Genomic DNA, 17553 nt, shown 5'->3' with positions numbered 1-17553 from the left:
CTGCTTGTTTTGCCTTTCCATGTATTGTTTTTGCCTGCTAAGAACTCTGGGGATAGTCGTTGGATTATGGTCTTGAAAGGAAAAAAAATGTCTTTTCCCTTCGTCCATTTTTCCACGATCTAAATAAGATATTTATTCTCCTAATTAGTTTGTAATTGAGGTATAGTTGAATGTAATATTTGATTTGGAAAAGATATCCTTCCATTTTTGTTATATCTTCTTTTTTTTACTTCATTATCAAATAAACGAAACAATTTCGTTTAACAAATCCATCATACTACTGTTTGCATATGAAATTCTATCTCAGAAACGGAAATTGCCATACTTGTAGTACTAGTGTTTTATTGTAACGGTAGATACTGCTTATCCTTACATGGATTCTTTTTTTGAGCCGAGGGTATATTGGAAATAGTTACTTTACCTTCACAAAGTAGGGATAAAGAAATAGAATTGTGTTACGTTAACAATCAGTGTCAAAATAATTTAATTATGATAGTCAAAAGTCGATTAGGATTGAAGCACAATTACCCAACCATTGCTTTTTGACATGTAAAACCTACATTTTTAATAATAAAACTTTTTTGACCCATGAAATATAAATGGGTATAAGAGACATGAGTTAAATAGGTGTGATCATTAAAAAAATAAGTATTTAATATGGCATTCATGTCATGGAGAGAATGAGGCTTTTATGGTGTCTCTTGAATACTGAGTAAAAAATAAAAATAAAAATAGTATGATGGATTTGTTATTATCCAAAAAAAAAAGACTTCGGTAGGCTATTTTTATAAATCGGATGATCATACAAGAAATTGACTCCAAATAATGATTACTCACTTCATAAAACGGTTCAAAATATAACTAGAAGAAATTTTACTTAAATTTATTGGACTTTTGAGTTTTTCAACTATTAAATAACTTATTCTTTGAACTCTAAGAGTGAGGCATACTAATCAATAAAAATGGGAGGAGAACTATGGGGTGTCGGATTTCAAGTCCTAACGGAGATAAATAATACTACGTGATTTTCTTGTCATCTTTAAAAAAATAAAAATTTCACGAGTAAAAAATTATCAATGTATGTCTAATCCACGAGACAAATCAATTTAAAAAAGCTATTTGCTTGTAAAATAAAAACTCACTTCTAAAAATGATTTACGAAACATATCTTGATAATTGAATATTGTTGAAAAAAAAAAGATAATAAAAAAACATTCAAAAAAAACTATTTTTGTTTCTTTTAGAGAGAAACCCTAACAGGAAAAAAGTGGGACCCAACAAAAGATTCTATATAAATTTTGGAGAAGCCCATGTATGGATTCTCATTTGGTCTAATCTCTTCTTCTTCAACCCCTTAAGTGAAGAACCTTCCGTAAAAATGGTGAACACTCTTTCTTTAATTTGAATATTTCTTCTTCTTCTTCTTATTATTGTTCTATTTCAATTTATACCACACTGTATAATTTTTTTAAGGTTCAAATTGTTTGTTCTTCTAACCCTTTACTGATAAAGATCAGCAATTCCCCTCCCCCCCCCCCCCCCTTTTCTTTCTTTTCCAGTACCTAATTCTTGATTTTTTGGGATAGTCATAGTATGATACATAGTGGGTTCTATGCATCTATAGTCATCTGGGGTTCCTTATTTGTTGGTTCTGATCATAAAGCTTTAATATTTGATTTTCATGCATCTTTAATCTTCTCTGTTTGTTGCCTATGCACTTAATAAAGCTTCGAACTTGCTTTTTCCTTTGAGTTTGAGATTTTTAGGTTATACTATAAACTTGGATAGAAGGGGGAGCCTTGGAGCAAATGTAAAGTCGTCCCCGCGTGACCTGTAGGTCACGGGTTCGAGACGTGGAAGCGTCTCTAATGCTTGCATTAGGGTAGGCTGTCTACATCACACCCTTGAGGTGCGGCCCTTCTCCGGACCTTGTGTGAACGCGGAATGCCTTGTGCACCGGGCTGCAAAAAGGGAAAAAAAACTTGGATAGTTGCGTTGCATGATAATTTGGTTAAGCATCTTTTTCATGTCTGTGTTCTCAAGATGACACCGTTTTGCTATTTTCAATCTAAAGTATCAATTTTCATAAGCAATTGCTACAAAAGCTTTTGATTTGTTTCTAATATTTATAATATGGATTATAACATTGTTAAGAAAGTGATTATTTTTCTTATGTTTAAAAGAGGAGTGCAGATTTATTTATTTGCTTAATGAATATTTTAGTACACCTCATCTTAATTTTTTTTCCTTAAAAATGTGCTTTTGATTATATCGCTGTAATTTAATGTATTTTTTATACTGCTAATTAGATGTTAACGACGTATTGTAATTGAAGCAAAACTAGACTTGATAAAGTGATTAATAAGCCAATGGTATTATGGAAAACAAATCCAAGTTAAAAGCAATCACATGTTTAGATGATACACTACATATACAATCTTAACAAACATGCAATAATGAACACTATATTTTGTCGCTTATAATTCACCATATTATTATCATCGTATCACTTGACTATGGACCAAATGGTTTGATGTTTGTTTGGTATCATAGTTTATCTTTTGCTTTGAGAACTCTCTGTGATTGGCGATGATGGGATTGCTCTAACCCATTAGGAATTGACCAGCTTCTTATTAGGAATTCTTTTCTAGAGTGGGTGGACAAAGAGTCGTAGTGGTTTTTTTTTTTTTTTTTTTTTTTGGGGGGGGAGGGGGGGAGGCAAAGGGCTTTTGTCTTTGGAAGCAGATGTTTAACTTAGATAGTGTCATTTCACCGATATATTTTTCTATTCTTCCAGCTTCAAATCTACTCACTGTTGCAACGTCCCTGTTGTTTTCTGTTAACCTAGAAGTGGCCTGTTGCATATATCTCGTTTTATTCATTACTATTTCGAGCTTCTTGTTTGTGGCGCTAGTAGCATCTGTATCTTCTTTGCACATTCTTGAGTCGTTCTTCAAATGGGAATGGTATTGGAGAAATGGTCATATATTGGGCCGCGAGGGCTTTGGTCTAGTAGTAAGAGTGTAGGGCGTGATGTGTGGGGGTAAGCACACGTCATTGGTTCAGCACTGCCGCTGACAAGCCTGGTATTTGAATGGAGAAGTATTAAAGGGCTGGCCCATTATCCACCAGATTTCGAACCGTGCACCAGAACCCCCCAACTCCCCACCCCCACCCCACCCCCCCAAAAAAAAAAGATAGCCCATATATCGGATTACCTTAGTCTACTAAGCTATTTCTCAGTTGCATTGATAATGCATCAGTAATTATGTCATCATGCTGCTTAATGCTCACGATGTGGTTTCAGTATAATGGTTACTTTATCTTGATTATACTCATAATTTTCCTAATTCTAAATTGTGCTTCAGCCTGCACCATTGGTAGCAGGACTGGCTATAGCTGCCGCTGCATATGCTGGAAGGTATGGAATCCAGGCATGGAAAGCATTCAAGGCCAGACCTCCGACTGCAAGAATGCGTAAGTTTTATGAAGGAGGTTTTCAGCCTAAAATGAACAGGAGGGAAGCAGCTCTTATTCTTGGAGTCAGGTGTGTTCTCTCATTCATGTTAACACCTTGCTGCTTTTCCAGTATATCACCATACTCCCGCTATGACTTTAGTGTTGAGCCAAAAGTTATTAAGTAAAGTACATAACAGATGAACTTTGCCTAAGTAAAATAATTGAAATTCTTTATTATCCAGTCAAGTTTATTCAGTAAAGGAAATCTGGTAAGGTTTCCCGGCCTACCTCTTTTTTGCCTTCTTTCTTTTCCTTGTCTGATTCAAGTATTACTATTCATGCTTGATCATAGCATACGGTTCCCAGAGACATGTAATTTTCATGTAAATGTAGAATTTCAATTTCTGTGCCTTACTAGGAATGTAAAAGTGAAGGGGTTACAGATAGTAATAAGTATGAGCTTTTTTTAGTAGAGGTTAATTATTTATGCTGTCCCCGTAGCCTGGCCAATATTGATATTCTAATTACTTCTAACTTAATAAAACATAGTTACTGAAATTTCTTGTTGTAGACTTAGCTATAAATGTATTTTCCATCTGTCAGTATGACTCAACTTGCCCTTGTTACCCGTATTATAGAACTGTAAGTTGGTGCATCCTTGAAACTATTAAATTTGTTTTTGATAACCGAAGAAATCCCCGAGGACAAGCGGCGCAAGGATCGAGACTTGGTGGATAATGAATCCCCCACCCCCCGCGCTCGCGCAATGGTGTTTCACCGAGTTCAATAGCTTGTCTTGTGTGAAAAAAACAGTTGATGCTTTGATCCTCTCTTCCTATGTATTGTGATGATTCTGCCTTTTGTGTTTAATTTGAGAAACAAGATTCTAGATCTTGCATTTGTCTCTTCACTTTTTAAGTTGATTCAGAAATTGAACACCACTTTCAGCAGCACATGAAGAGATAAGTGACATTTTTCTTTCAATTTCCTGGACCTCATTTCTTGACTATGGTCAAAAGTTTGTGTTTGTTTAGACATCGTGCTTCGTAGTACTGTATATCTCTCTTTCCACCCCATCCCAAGAAAGAAACAGACTTAGTACAATGCTATTCAATAGAGAAGAACTGCAGCATAACTCGCCTTTCTCATTTTTTTCTTTTACTGGATATGTTATATTGACATCAACTTTCAACAGGGAAAGCGTTCAAGCAGATAAAGTGAGGGAAGCGCATAGGAAGGTGATGGTAGCTAACCATCCAGACGCAGGAGGTAGTCACTACCTTGCTTCTAAAATTAATGAAGCCAAAGACACCTTGCTTGGAAATACGAAGAACAGTGGATCTGCATTTTAGGCTCAACAGAGTTTTTAGTGGTGCTATAGAAGTTCCCAATACTACGCTCTTTTATAGGTATTCATGTTCTCCAGCAATTAGATAGTAGAATATTGAGGATAGTATATAATTCTTTTAATCCAAAAGATGCATTCAGTTGGATAAGTTAGCATTTGTCACCTGCACTAGTTTACCGATTGTTGGAAATTTTGCTACTAGAGTTTCAACTATCGAGTTAACTTGTACTTCAATGCATTGATGACACAGATTTTTTCCTGCTGGTGCAAGTCTTTCAAAGTTTACTTTTAGCTATTCGTGAGTGTCCACGCTTAGAACAGCCAGTTATGAGCAACTACTTCTCAATTCCAAACAAGTTAGAATCGAACTGTTTAAATTCATATTGTTGGCAATGTGATGTATCCTCTTTTTTCGGTGGCGGGGTTTGGAGGGGAGGGTTGAGGAATTGTAGGACTGTTACTAATAGAACCAGAGATATTTATGCTTCCATAATTTGAATCACGTGGTTTCACAACAAAAAATTGTGTTCTTCGACAAGAACGGGTAATGCATATCAAACGCAGTGTACTGTGGTGTGGCTTTTTACTCTAAAAACAATATTTTTTGCAAGGGAAAGGTCCAAATTTGTCCAAGTATTATTCAAAGTTACTCTATTTTGCACTCAATTCACACTTTTGGTCAATTCTTACCTTGTCGTAAATCATCTCGCGTTTGTCCTTGCCATTAATTAAACTCTAGCGTGAAGTGGATAGACTTAACATATCCAAATATTTCAATAAAAAAAAGGCCTAGAGTACCACTTAACTGTTGCCTATGGTTTAAAGTTACTCTTAAGTGGGAGATAAAGGGTCAAGAACAAAAACTTTAAAGACAGATCCTAGCAACAAGGAATATCCAAATAAAGGGCATCTATTGAAAGATAAAGATATGCTTCTCCATGGAAATTTTCCTGTGATCATCTGTTCCTCGACCTCTGCTGTTAGGATTCATAGTGAAATCCACAAAGTACTATCCACCAAAAAAAGAAGGGGAAGAAAAAACATTTGAAGCCCATTAGGACCACTCGTACATCTGACCTTTTAGTGCTCCTGGAGAAGAGCATTCCTGTAGTATATACATCAATAGTTAGTGATCAAGAAACTATTTCCTCTCATTGTGCTGCCAAATCAAGATTTGTAGCTTCCTCCTCTCCTAAATTCGTAGCTTCCTGTTCTCCATCATCTTCCGTTGGAGCATCACTGCTATTTTCAAGAGGTCCCTGAGGGCTTCCGAAAATGGTCAGGAACATTTGTCTATGGCATTCATCACAGAAGAAGAAATAGGAAAAGTGGCCCTCATCGGGAAGCTTGTGCATCACCACTCTTGGCAGAATCCTAGCCACATAGTCAGTCATTTGGTGCGGTACAACCTGATCATCCAACCCCTGTTCATAATTCATATGCTCATGAAATATATTCTACACTGTTGAGACATAGTAGAGATATTCCTATCTTTGCGCAGATCAATGTTCTAACGAAACTCAATGCAGGAAGAGATGAGAAAGCATATGAAACCGAGGAAACAAGATCTAGATGTTTGCAAACCTGCCATATATGAACTGGTCCTAGAAATCCAGTCAATTCACACTTGACTTGACCATAACCAAACTTAAGCCATGATAGGATCCCTTTACCGGAACACTTTTCTTGAATTTGAAGATCCACAAGGCTAAACCCCCAATTTGATACTTGAAGTGAAGCTTCCTCTATAAATGGCTTCGAGCTACCCTGACGTATTGACTCCTCAACATCCCTGTGCCAGAACTCTTCAAAGGACGGTTCGCTGATCAGCGCTTTATCCTGAGAACAACACGAGAAGATACATGACAAAGACAATTAAAACGTTACAGAAGACACTGCAAGCAGAAGACAGAAAAACAAGTATCTAGTCTTTCTATATCACAAATACAGTCAATCAAATCAAATATGTTTCAGTCCCAAACTAAAGCCGAATTTACAATTTTCTGCTAAACAGTAACTTGAATACTGCTGTAATAATGGGGTAGGAAATGCAAAGTGTGTTTACCATTCACCTTTTTCTTTTTTCTTTTTTTATTTTGGGATGAACTATTTTCCCTTTTTAAGTTTTTAATTCTACAGAGTCACTTACTAGGGGCAATCCAAACTGAAAATTAAGAATGAATACATTCTGGACTATCTTTTTCTCGTTTCACAGAGCTGTACAAGTAAATATTTGCATTCCATAAACACTGATCAGACCACTTTCGAGGATCCGGGAGTGGGGTGGGGGAGGAGAGAGAGCTAGGGAGCGAGATCGAACATGAATATTTAAGGTGAAATTCATGTTACTCAACATTCACATTATTTGCATGCACAGTTTTCTAATTTATTAGGTATAAAAGATATCTACCTTTTGTCCCAGCGACAGAGACAGGTATTTATCAATTTGACCATGCTTTCCAGATAGAAATCTGCAGCGATAGAAGTAATCAAGAAATTTTGGAAATCTTCGAGCTAAATAGTACATCAATTTCCTTTTCCTTGTCCACTTTTCCCAAGTTCCTGCCATCTCTTCCTTAGTCATGCTTGATTCATATGGGTTGACAAAGGGGGAAAACATGGCTACGCCTGTAACAGGATGATAAAATCAACAGGAAAATGATGAGAAACGTTTGTGTGATCTATTAGAGGGAAAAGTAGAAATGATGTTTTCTCAGACCATCCAGCAACCAAGGAAACCATCATATTAAAGTGCCAGTCATCCAAGTGATGCTCCTTTCATATATCTTTCTATTTCAAGAAATCGTCATTGAATGTGGTGAACTGTCTCAAAGGTATATTACAATGCCGTGTTAACAAAAATGGGAGAACGAACATACCTGCAACTCGATCAGGAATAAATTTCATTGCAGCCCAAACATGTATTGCTCCACTTGAGTATCCCAAAAGCCAGAATTTACCATTAACTCCTAGACCATCTGCCAAGTATTGCATATCCAGAGCAGATGAATTAAGGTTTCGTTCAGGGTGAGGATCACTCTCTCCAAAACCTGGAAGGTCATATGTTATCAAGCGAATGCCAAACTCTTCAAGAAGAGACATTTTCACTCCGGGTATACCTATCACAAAAAGTCATCCAGAACAAGTTAATTGACATCAACCAGTGTCAAATTAATAAATATTAATCACCAGCTATACACCAATTTCCTACCTCCAAGTCGAGAAGAGAGAAAGCCATGTGGAGCAATTACAGAATATCTAGCACTATCAGGTGGAACTCCTATCTCATGATATGCCATATGTCTACCGTCTGGAAGCACTATACGAGTAGCACAAGGAGGATGTATGTACACTTCTTTCACTTGCGTGCCTGAAGTATCTTGTTTACTATTTACACTCAATGCTGCACATGTCACCAATTATCAGGACCAGAAACCAAAGAGAATCATGTGCTGGAAGGAAAAAATCTAGAGAAAGAAGCACAATTAAGATCCCAGAAATCAAATGATAGAGCCTAAGAAATGTTCAGTGAGTGTAGAAACATAATCAAATCAGGTTATTATGCATCGTGACTAATATACATTGGATCACACAAAGAAACAGAGGAAATGCTAAAAGAAGGAAGGATGAGAATTTCTTCATCATCAAAGAAAATTCTAGATTTGGAAGTTACTCGGTATAAAAATGATCCGTTTTATTACTCCATCCGTTTAAAAAACAATCAATGCATCAGTATTTTTATATTCAATTTGGATATTGATTTGTTAATTCTTTTTAATACAAAAGTATAAATGTACAATGATTACTCCCTCAGTTCAATTTATGTGAACATGTTTGACTAGCCACATAATTAAAAAATAAATAAAAACTTTTGAAATTTCTGGTCTTAACATGCCATAACATTTTTGTGGCAATAAGACTTTTGAAAGTTGTGGTCTTAAAAGTTCTTATAACATGTGTGAATAAAAACTTGTTATTAAGGATAAAATGAGAAGTTTAAGTTAAGTTGATATCAAATTTAGAAAGGATTATTCTTTTTGAAACTGACCAAGAAGTAAATAAGCTCACATAAATTGAAACGGATGGAGTACAGATCACAGTTTTTTTAAGTTGAAGTTAATCAAAATTAATATATGAAGAAAATCATAGCTAAATAAAAGTCAGTTTGATTCACAAATAGTAACAGTGCCAAACAGTGAGTATTTTTAAGTTTTTCCGTTTCTATGTTTAGCCGAATGTTAGATAAAGGATTTTAATTCTACAATCACAACTTTTAGGAGAAGCTAATCAACCAAAAACCTAACACTTATAAATTTGAAATTCAAATATCGATTCATAAAAGGTCATACATACCACAGGCAAAATGCTTATATGTCAATGCAAAAGGAGAATATTTCAAACTATTAAAAGAAAGCCAAAATTTACCGGAGAGGGCGAGGATGAAGACGAAGAAAATGACGGGCCAAGCATGCACCGGATCACGATCCTCCGGCAAAAGCTCGTTCAAAACACTCAACCTCCTCGATACCTCACCCAAAGGACCTTTCGTTTTCTGCACAATGTATGATTCCTCAGTCAATAGGCTTTGTTGCACCACATCTCTACAACCTCTCACTAATTCCACCAACATTTCTCCCCAAGCCTTCGCAAAACCCTCAATTTGATCCTTAAAGCTCTCTGGCTCCGCCGCAACCTCCTCGGTCGCCGGTGATTCGTACACCGATCTCTTCTCCTCGTACACCGGCGTGGAAAACGCCGGAGTTGAGATTTCTATCGCATCTGCAGCGAACCTTATCCCACTATCCTCCACTAAGCTTGCTAGCTCGTCTCGCCATGACTTCACAACTACAACATCCGCCATTTCTTCGCGTAAAAATTATCTCTATATATAGTTTATTAGTTGTAGTTCATCGATTAATCACTCAAACGCTTCATCACACATGCGTACTTGGAGATTTACAGAAATATGAGTTTTCACTTGAGCTATTTGCACTTAAAAAACACAAATTACGAAACGAATATGCAGATTAATTACGAGTTTTCGGGAAGCAGCTGATGTTAGTAAGTTTCCACAATATGCTAACAATCTATTTTAGTGTTATTAAAATTAATAAGTAGGATTTTACTGATAACCGCCACTGTACTCCGACGAAAAGTGAGGAAGAGAGCGGCGGCACACGGTGGTGGCGGTGGTGGTAGGGAAGGGGTCTGACTACTGTGGAGAGAGAATATAAAGGAGATAGTGATCACCTGCTCACTGAGGTGTACTAATTTTAGTATGTGACGGTGATTAGTGTGGAGAGAGATTAATTCTGTGGAGCCCACTTTTCTTTTTTTCTTTATACTTTTGAATTTTCTGGGTTGAGCCTCGCCACCTTTTTCTTTTTCTTTTTCTTTTGATTTTGATTTTGATTTTGAAAAACAATTACTAGTAAATACGTTAAAAAGCATTTTTTTTCTATTAAACAATAATGAGAGGAACTAATAAATTAGAAGCAAATAAGCAATAGGCGATATTTTGATAGTTAGGTTATTAATTTATGGGTGAATAGTTAGTTTATATATATATTTTTTAATATTTATGAGAAATTGTACTCGCTTTGAACATAGTAACAATAAATCCTAGTTCCTCCTCTAAGTAAAAAAGATATGCGTAGTTTTTAATTGGAAAACTACCATCTATGTCCATTTATAAGTAGCTCATTACAAAATTGGTCAATTCATAAAATATTACTAATATTAGCCAAATATTACTAATATTAGCCAATTAGCTATTTGTACCCCAAAAAAGTCAAATTTTTGCTTTCTTTTGAGTAGATGTTATTAGAATAGATTGTGTACTTCTTAAGGAGCTTGAATCTCAGTTTTTGGATGATTTGGTGAAGTTTTGGGATGGTTTGAATTGAAAATTCGAAGTAAAAACTAAACATGAAAAAATGATATGTGTATCACATTGTGTATCATTTGTGTATCACATATGTATTATATTTGTATCAATTTTGTATCACATGTATATCCACGTATACATGTGTGTGAGATACATGCGTGATACATGTTTGATACATGTATCTCAGAAGAATTTTTTGAACTCGATTAAATTATGAATTTTGATACAAAACCAGTCCAAATCACCTCCAATCTTCCTCAAATTTTATATATTGACTTATCTATATGTTTTTAATGAATTTCAACTATATCCATTAAAAAAAATCCTTTTTTGCTTAGATTTTTGGAATGTATATATTCATCACCTTATTTGCTACCTCATCCATGAAATTTCCTTTCTGCCTTGCATCTAATGTTACTAATCACGCTTAAAAAAATGGAAGGTGATTTTTGCATGTGATTCTTTGAGAGAAAGAACCTTGTTTATTTGATTTTTCAATTTTTATATGTGTTTGGCTAGTTTTGGTAAGTTTTAACTAAGGGCTAGAGGTTGGTAAGTTGAAACTTAACTAAGGGCTAAAGGTTGGTAAGTTGAAACTTATTTGGTAAAAATTGCACGGGGCGCCCTATTTGGTCGCCCCCCCATTTAGCATATACCCATTTTTTAAAACTTTTAACTTGTACCCACTTTTTAAAAAACTTCAGCCCCCTTTCTCCTCATCCTTCTCCCAGTAATCTCCACATATCTCCGGAACATAACATTGATGTAACAATATCTCTCCTTCTGTGGCTTCATCCAATTCCTCATAAGTCATCTTACTATACATAATTAAAATAATTGTAACGTAAGAAAACCTTTTTGTGAAATGAATATTTTATAGACCGATGCGGTTCAAAATCTTTATTTTCAATCTTCTTCTTTAATGTTTGTCAAAAGAAAAGTCAATTGTGTTACCGGAATCCCAATTTAAAGTGTTGCAGCTCAAAAGAATCTAGTCTTCTTGACATTTATGGAGCTATAATATCCCCAACAGCTAAAATAGTACTACTTAATGTTATTTAAAGTCATCAGATCTCAAACTCTCGCATGCAGAAAGATCATGTGGATGAAGGGTAGTTAATCAATAATTTTTCTGCAGAACTGGTCATGTATATATCCCTGCAGAAGGTATGGGTTCCTACCCCGAAAATTGAAACTTCAACAGTACATACTCAAGGGTTTTAAAAACTTCAGCTCTAGAGGTGAAGTTCGCCAGTTACAAACAAAAACTTCAGCTCTAGAGCTAAAGTATGATAGTTACAAAACAAAAACTTCAACTCTAGAGCTGAAGCTTACAAACAAAAACTTCAGCTCTAGAGCTGAAGTTCGCCAGTTACAAACAAAAACTTCGACAGTTACAAAACAAAAACTTCAGCTCTAGAGCTGAAGCTTACAAACAGAGCTGAAGTTCGCCAGTTACAAACAAAAATTTTAGCTCTAGAGTTGAAGTTCGACAGTTAGAAAACAAAAACTTCAGCTCTAGAGCTGAACTTCAGGCCCGGCTACTAGAATGCTGAAGTTTTGCGTGATTGTCTTTGCTACTTCAGCCCCGTATGTTGAAGTTATGCGAAAAAGCGGGTACGCTTGCAATTTTTTTGGCAAAATAGGCACAAGTTAAAATGTGATACAAAAAGTGGGTATAGGTGCAAATGTCTCATTTATTTGGAACATTTGTGCAAGTTTCCCGTTTTAATTTGTGTATTGATGTGTATGGGCTTTGCAGTTTAATAGAAGGCATTAAGGTAATCCCTAGTCAACGAAAAAAATTATTAAGTTCTAGGTATATTCAGCAGTACGGATAATAGTTAAACATAAGTAATGGTTGTAATTTCAAGTGAAAGCACATAATTAATGAATTAAGGGGTGGTTTAGTTTATTAGTGAGATAACCAAGGATATACTATGAGATGTGATATCCCTTGCGATTAACTATCTGAGCTTTCATATGGGATAGCTAATTACACTTTTTAGTGTAAAATTTATCTTGGAATTAATTACGTATAACTAAATATAATCTCAAATTTTATGTCGAGATTATTATTCTTATCTCTTGTACTAAATCATCCTTAAATATTAAGTGGTATGATGCAACAACCATAAACCTAGTGTAATCCCACAATTAAAATTTGGGGAAGGTAGTGTGTACAATGGCGAAGCCAAAATATTTTACAGGGGTGTTCAAACTAGAAATAAGTAAAAAAAAAAAAGTATCCCAACAAAGGATATTCAATATATATTATGTACCTCTAAAACCTGATATGTTACCTAAATACGCAGTGTAATTTTTTGATAAAAGGTGGTCAATGACCACTCTTACTAAAGTGTAGCTTCGCCCCTAAGTGTGTACGCAAACCTTAATCCTATTTTGTGGAGGTAGAGAGACTGATCCGATAGATCTTAGGCTCAGAAAAAGCATAATCACAGTATAATTGGAAAGAAAATATAGTAACAAAGAAACTGTAGACATCAAAATTTTAAGGGATCAAGCCAAATCCTAAATTAAAGATACTACAGGACTCTTGAAATCCTAGGAGTCTGTTAGGGTTTCTTGGAGGTTACTCTACCCTAAACCCTAATTCACACCTATATAAAGGGATACATATTCCTTTGAAGAGGTGTCTCAAAATCCCATAAACTCCGGGGATATTCATAAAGAGATCAAAATATGGCCGGATACTTCTTGACAATCAAATAGTTCAAGAAGCTAGATATCAAATACATCCACAAGAGGTCTGCATCATCTTACATTCGAGAAATATGCGGCTTCAGCCCTCGAATCACGGAGAATGTGGCTTCAGCCCTCGAATCACAGAGATAATCACGAGAGAAGAATCAAGGAAACAAAAAGAATTGTACTCCCATCATTTTATCAATAAAATTATGTTTCTTCGTATTTATATTGTGGTTGTAATTTATTTTTGTATCACAAATAAATTTATTGCAAAAAAATTGGCATGCCCAGTGAGACCAGTTCTGCCCTTTCATCTCTTCCTCCTGTAAATCAAAAACTCCAAGTTTCAAAAGCATTTGTTGCGATGGTAGAGTACTTCAAATCTCGTCTTAAAGTTTCGGCAAGCCTACACCCCGACAAACCTTGAAGTAGGGGGCATTTGTAGACATCGAAATTTTAAGGGATCAAGCCAAATCCTAAATTAAAGATACTACAGGACTCTTGAAATCCTAGGAGTTTATTAGGGTTTCTTGGAAGTTACTCTACCCTAAACTCTAATTCACACCTATATAAAGGGATACATATTCCCTTGAAAATGTGTCTCAAAATTCCATAAATTCCGGGGATATTCATAAAGAGATCAAAATATGGCCGGATACTTCTTGACAATCAAATAGTTCAAGAAGCTGGAGATCAAATACATTCACAGGAGGTCTGCATCATCCTACATTCGAGAAATATGCGGCTTCAGCCCTCGAATCACGGAGATAATCAGGAGAAAAGAATCAAGGGAATAAACAGAATTGTACCCCCATTATTTTATTAATAAAATTATGTTTCTTCATATTTATATTGTGGTTGCAATTTATTTTTGTATCACAAAATTTTTTATTGCAAACAGAAACTATAGAAAAAAACAGTAACAAAAAAATAAAAACAACAGTATAATAATAAGATAATCTAAGCAAACGTCAAAGGGTATGCTAATACAAAATTCCTTGTATGTACAATTGTTCATTAAAGTGAAGTAAATGTACATTCCCACAAGGCCACAATTAGTTAGGGGCATGTGAGGCTTGCTTTCATGTCGTGCGGCGAACAAATGTTTGTAACGTAGAAAATACTCTCTCTCTCTCTCCTAATCAATCCTTACAGATCTCTGCAGAAGAATCATATCTTCTCAAATAAAGTTCAAAATATTAACCTAACCAAAAGGTAAAAGCGTCTCTCTCTCACGCACTCACTAGATCAGACGGGGATAACGACAACTTTATTCATGTTAAGGATTTTAAGAACAATGACACTTAAAATAGGGTGAACGGGAAATGGGGAAATGAAATTTGTAAGTGAAATTTTAAGTTTTTTTCCTTTGGTAAAGGGATATTATCTCATATTGGAAGAGAAAGAGGTTTTTTTATGGGTATTTAAGCAATTGCTCTTCTTCTAGCTCTTAAAGAGTTGAGAAGAAGGCAAGCCTCATGCCGTCGTCGTCGTCGTCGTCGTCGCTCGGCTCGGCTTCGGTCAAATAATTGATTGATTAATTTTTTGGACCGAATTTATTTGTTAATAGTAAAATATTAATAGAAATGTTATTAAATATTCGTTTTAATAACAGAATATTAATATTAAATCCAATCTGTTTTTCAGTTGTGTAACTGAAAATTAAACTACCCTCTTTATTTTCCCTCTTTATTGTTGAGTAAAAACTCATTTATGTTATGGCATTTATGATATGGCCGTTTTGCATAAACAACCATTCTGAAGAGTTGCACCCCTTCAGATTTCAACCCAACTTTGGCTATAAATACAAGTCTATTCTCTTAGAATTTTCATACCATTTTCTGAGTTTCTCCTCCTTCTTGTGCATACTTTTAACATCAAATAAAGCAATAGTAAGTGTGATTTGCTACCGAACTTTATGTTCGCTGAAACACTGGGGTGTGAAGTACCACTATACCGGTGTGTAATTTGTTCTATCCTGGGAGGAAATAATTCACGACCTTGGGTACTAGGAGGAGATTAAATTCCTTAAGGAAACACTGTGAATTCAATGGGCTCGGATTAAAATTCTTTTTTTGTTTTTCATTTCTTTTTATACGTTATTTTATATTCTCCAGAATTATTTTACAAATATAGTTTACTAACATGCTTAAGGAATTTAATTTGTATTCTGTATTTGTGTTATATTCACTGTTTTGGAGTTTAAAACCTTTGTGCTTTTTTACTCCGTTGGAGATTAAAATCTACATGATTTTAACGTTTATATCATTCTTTTACAGAAATGACTAATGATAACGGGAACCAGGCTGTTCCAATGGTGATTGTCAATGCATCAACAAACCGAACACTGGCGTTGGCACCGACGGAGAAACCCGAAAAAAATTTCGGGTTAGATTTCAAGCGGTGGCAGCAGAAGATATTCTTCTACTTGACTACTTTAAGTCTGCAAAAGTTTATCAAGGAAGATGTTCCTGTTCTGCCTGATGAAACTCCAAAAAATGAACGCTTTCTCGTGATTGAGGCGTGGAAGCATTCGGATTTTCTGTGCAAGAATTATGTTCTTAGCGGACTGGAGGACGATTTGTATAATGTCTACAGTGGCGTAGAGACGTCAAAAGAATTTTGGATTGCGCTTGAAAAGAAATACAAAACTGAAGATGCGGGGTTGAAGAAATTCATCGCCGCCAAGTTTTTGAACTACAAAATGGTAGATAGCAAGTCTGTTATTATCCAAGTCCAAGAATTGCAAGTGATTATTCACGATCTCCTTGCTGAAGGTATAAATCAAATTAATACTGATGTTGAAAGTAGTAATCTTAGTATTTTTACTAACAAAATTTTCATTGAAGGTCTTGTCATCAATGAAGCATTCCAAGTAGCAGCGATGATTGAGAAGTTGCCTCCTTTGTGGTTAAAAAATTACTTGAAACACAAACACAAGGAGATGACCCTTAAAGATCTCATTGTTCGGTTGAGAATCGAAGAGGACAACAAAGCTGCTGAAAAGAGAGGTCGTGGAAACTCAACAATAATGGGAACAAACATTGTTGAGGATACTTCTCAAAATAAGAGAAAGATGAAGCAAACTTCTGGACCAAAAAAGTAACCCAAGTAAGAAGCGGTTCAACGGAAATTGCTACAATTTTGGGAAAGCTGGGCACAAATCTACGGAGTGTCGTGCTCCAAAGAAAGATAAGAAGAAGGGTCAAGTAAACATGGTTGAAAAGCAAGAAGATGTTGGTGACTTGTGTGCCATGCTTTCTGAATGCAACCTGGTGGGCAATCTAAGGGAGTGGTGGATTGATTCTGGAGCCACTCGTCATGTTTGTGCTGTTAGAAAAGCTTTTGCAACATATGCTCCAATTGGACGTGAAGAGACTCTTTCTATGGGAAATTCTGCAACCGCCAAGATTTAATGTTACGACCCCGGTTCACCCTCCGTGAACCATTGTGAGGGCACCTAGTCTCTACGACTAGGTAAGCCTAAATTGCGGAAGATAAACTAATTTGCGGAATAAAAATATTTTAAAACAAAAATAGAGTGATATAACAGCGATTAAAAGTGCCGCTCGGCATACATAATATAAATTCTCAAAACTAATACATTTTTCCAAAACCCGAAAACTCATGAATCACAAGCTACGAATATAATAAAATACTCTAACTCCGAAATATCTACATCAATGGAAAAGATAGAAGGGTTGTTACTACAAGAGAGAATGGAAAGGGACACCTCGGTCTGTAGACGGAGCAGATATACCTCGAAGTCTCTGGAGCAGTCGCCTCGCCTCAAGGGTGATAGGACTGAGTCGCAGTCCCTGGATCTGCACGTGAAAAACATGCGCAGAAAGGGCATGAGTACACTACAACGGTACTCAGTAAGTGCCAAGCCTAACCTCGGTCGGGTAGTGATGAGGAAGATCAGGGCCCTACTAAGATAAAATAAAAATATAAGTTATGACAGTATACGATAAGCATTACAGTTGAAAGCTAACAATAAGAATTTAATACAAGAAAACAAGGAATTCAATAACTGAAACAGAGGAAAAACAATCACAAGGAAATAACTGGGGATCTCTCAGTATCCCGATGATCTCTTAGTACCCTCAATATATGCCAGGGATCTCTTGGTATCCTCAACATATGCTAG

At 35.7% G+C, this 17553-nt stretch overlaps 3 protein-coding genes across 3 annotated transcripts; 2 read left to right on the top strand and 1 right to left on the bottom strand.

Annotated features, from left to right (window-relative positions):
* Positions 1 to 1298: 1298 nt before the first annotated feature.
* LOC104237413 (mitochondrial import inner membrane translocase subunit TIM14-2) lies at positions 1299 to 5069 on the top strand. The gene is made up of 3 exons (XM_009791567.2): positions 1299 to 1381; positions 3369 to 3547; positions 4655 to 5069. The coding sequence occupies exons 1-3, from the start codon at positions 1379 to 1381 to the stop codon at positions 4809 to 4811; spliced, it is 339 nt and encodes a 112-aa protein (XP_009789869.1). The 5' UTR covers positions 1299 to 1378; the 3' UTR covers positions 4812 to 5069.
* A 632-nt stretch (positions 5070 to 5701) lies between these two features.
* LOC104237412 (uncharacterized) lies at positions 5702 to 10043 on the bottom strand. Its single transcript, XM_009791566.2, has 6 exons — positions 9233 to 10043; positions 8019 to 8210; positions 7687 to 7926; positions 7218 to 7435; positions 6392 to 6646; positions 5702 to 6231 (listed from the first exon to the last, which is right to left on the bottom strand). Exons 1-6 carry the CDS (start codon positions 9666 to 9668, stop codon positions 5959 to 5961), a joined length of 1614 nt encoding a protein of 537 aa, XP_009789868.1. The 5' UTR covers positions 9669 to 10043; the 3' UTR covers positions 5702 to 5958.
* Positions 10044 to 15684: 5641 nt separating this feature from the next.
* Positions 15685 to 16509, top strand: LOC138874021 (uncharacterized). Its single transcript, XM_070152521.1, has 2 exons — positions 15685 to 16180; positions 16253 to 16509. The coding sequence occupies exons 1-2, from the start codon at positions 15685 to 15687 to the stop codon at positions 16507 to 16509; spliced, it is 753 nt and encodes a 250-aa protein (XP_070008622.1).
* Positions 16510 to 17553: the final 1044 nt, after the last annotated feature.

This window comes from Nicotiana sylvestris, chromosome 7 (assembly GCF_000393655.2).
Source record: "Nicotiana sylvestris chromosome 7, ASM39365v2, whole genome shotgun sequence".
Lineage (NCBI taxonomy): Eukaryota > Viridiplantae > Streptophyta > Magnoliopsida > Solanales > Solanaceae > Nicotiana > Nicotiana sylvestris.
The sequence above is the reverse complement of the archived record's forward strand: the minus strand, read 5'-3'. Positions and strand labels throughout refer to the sequence as shown.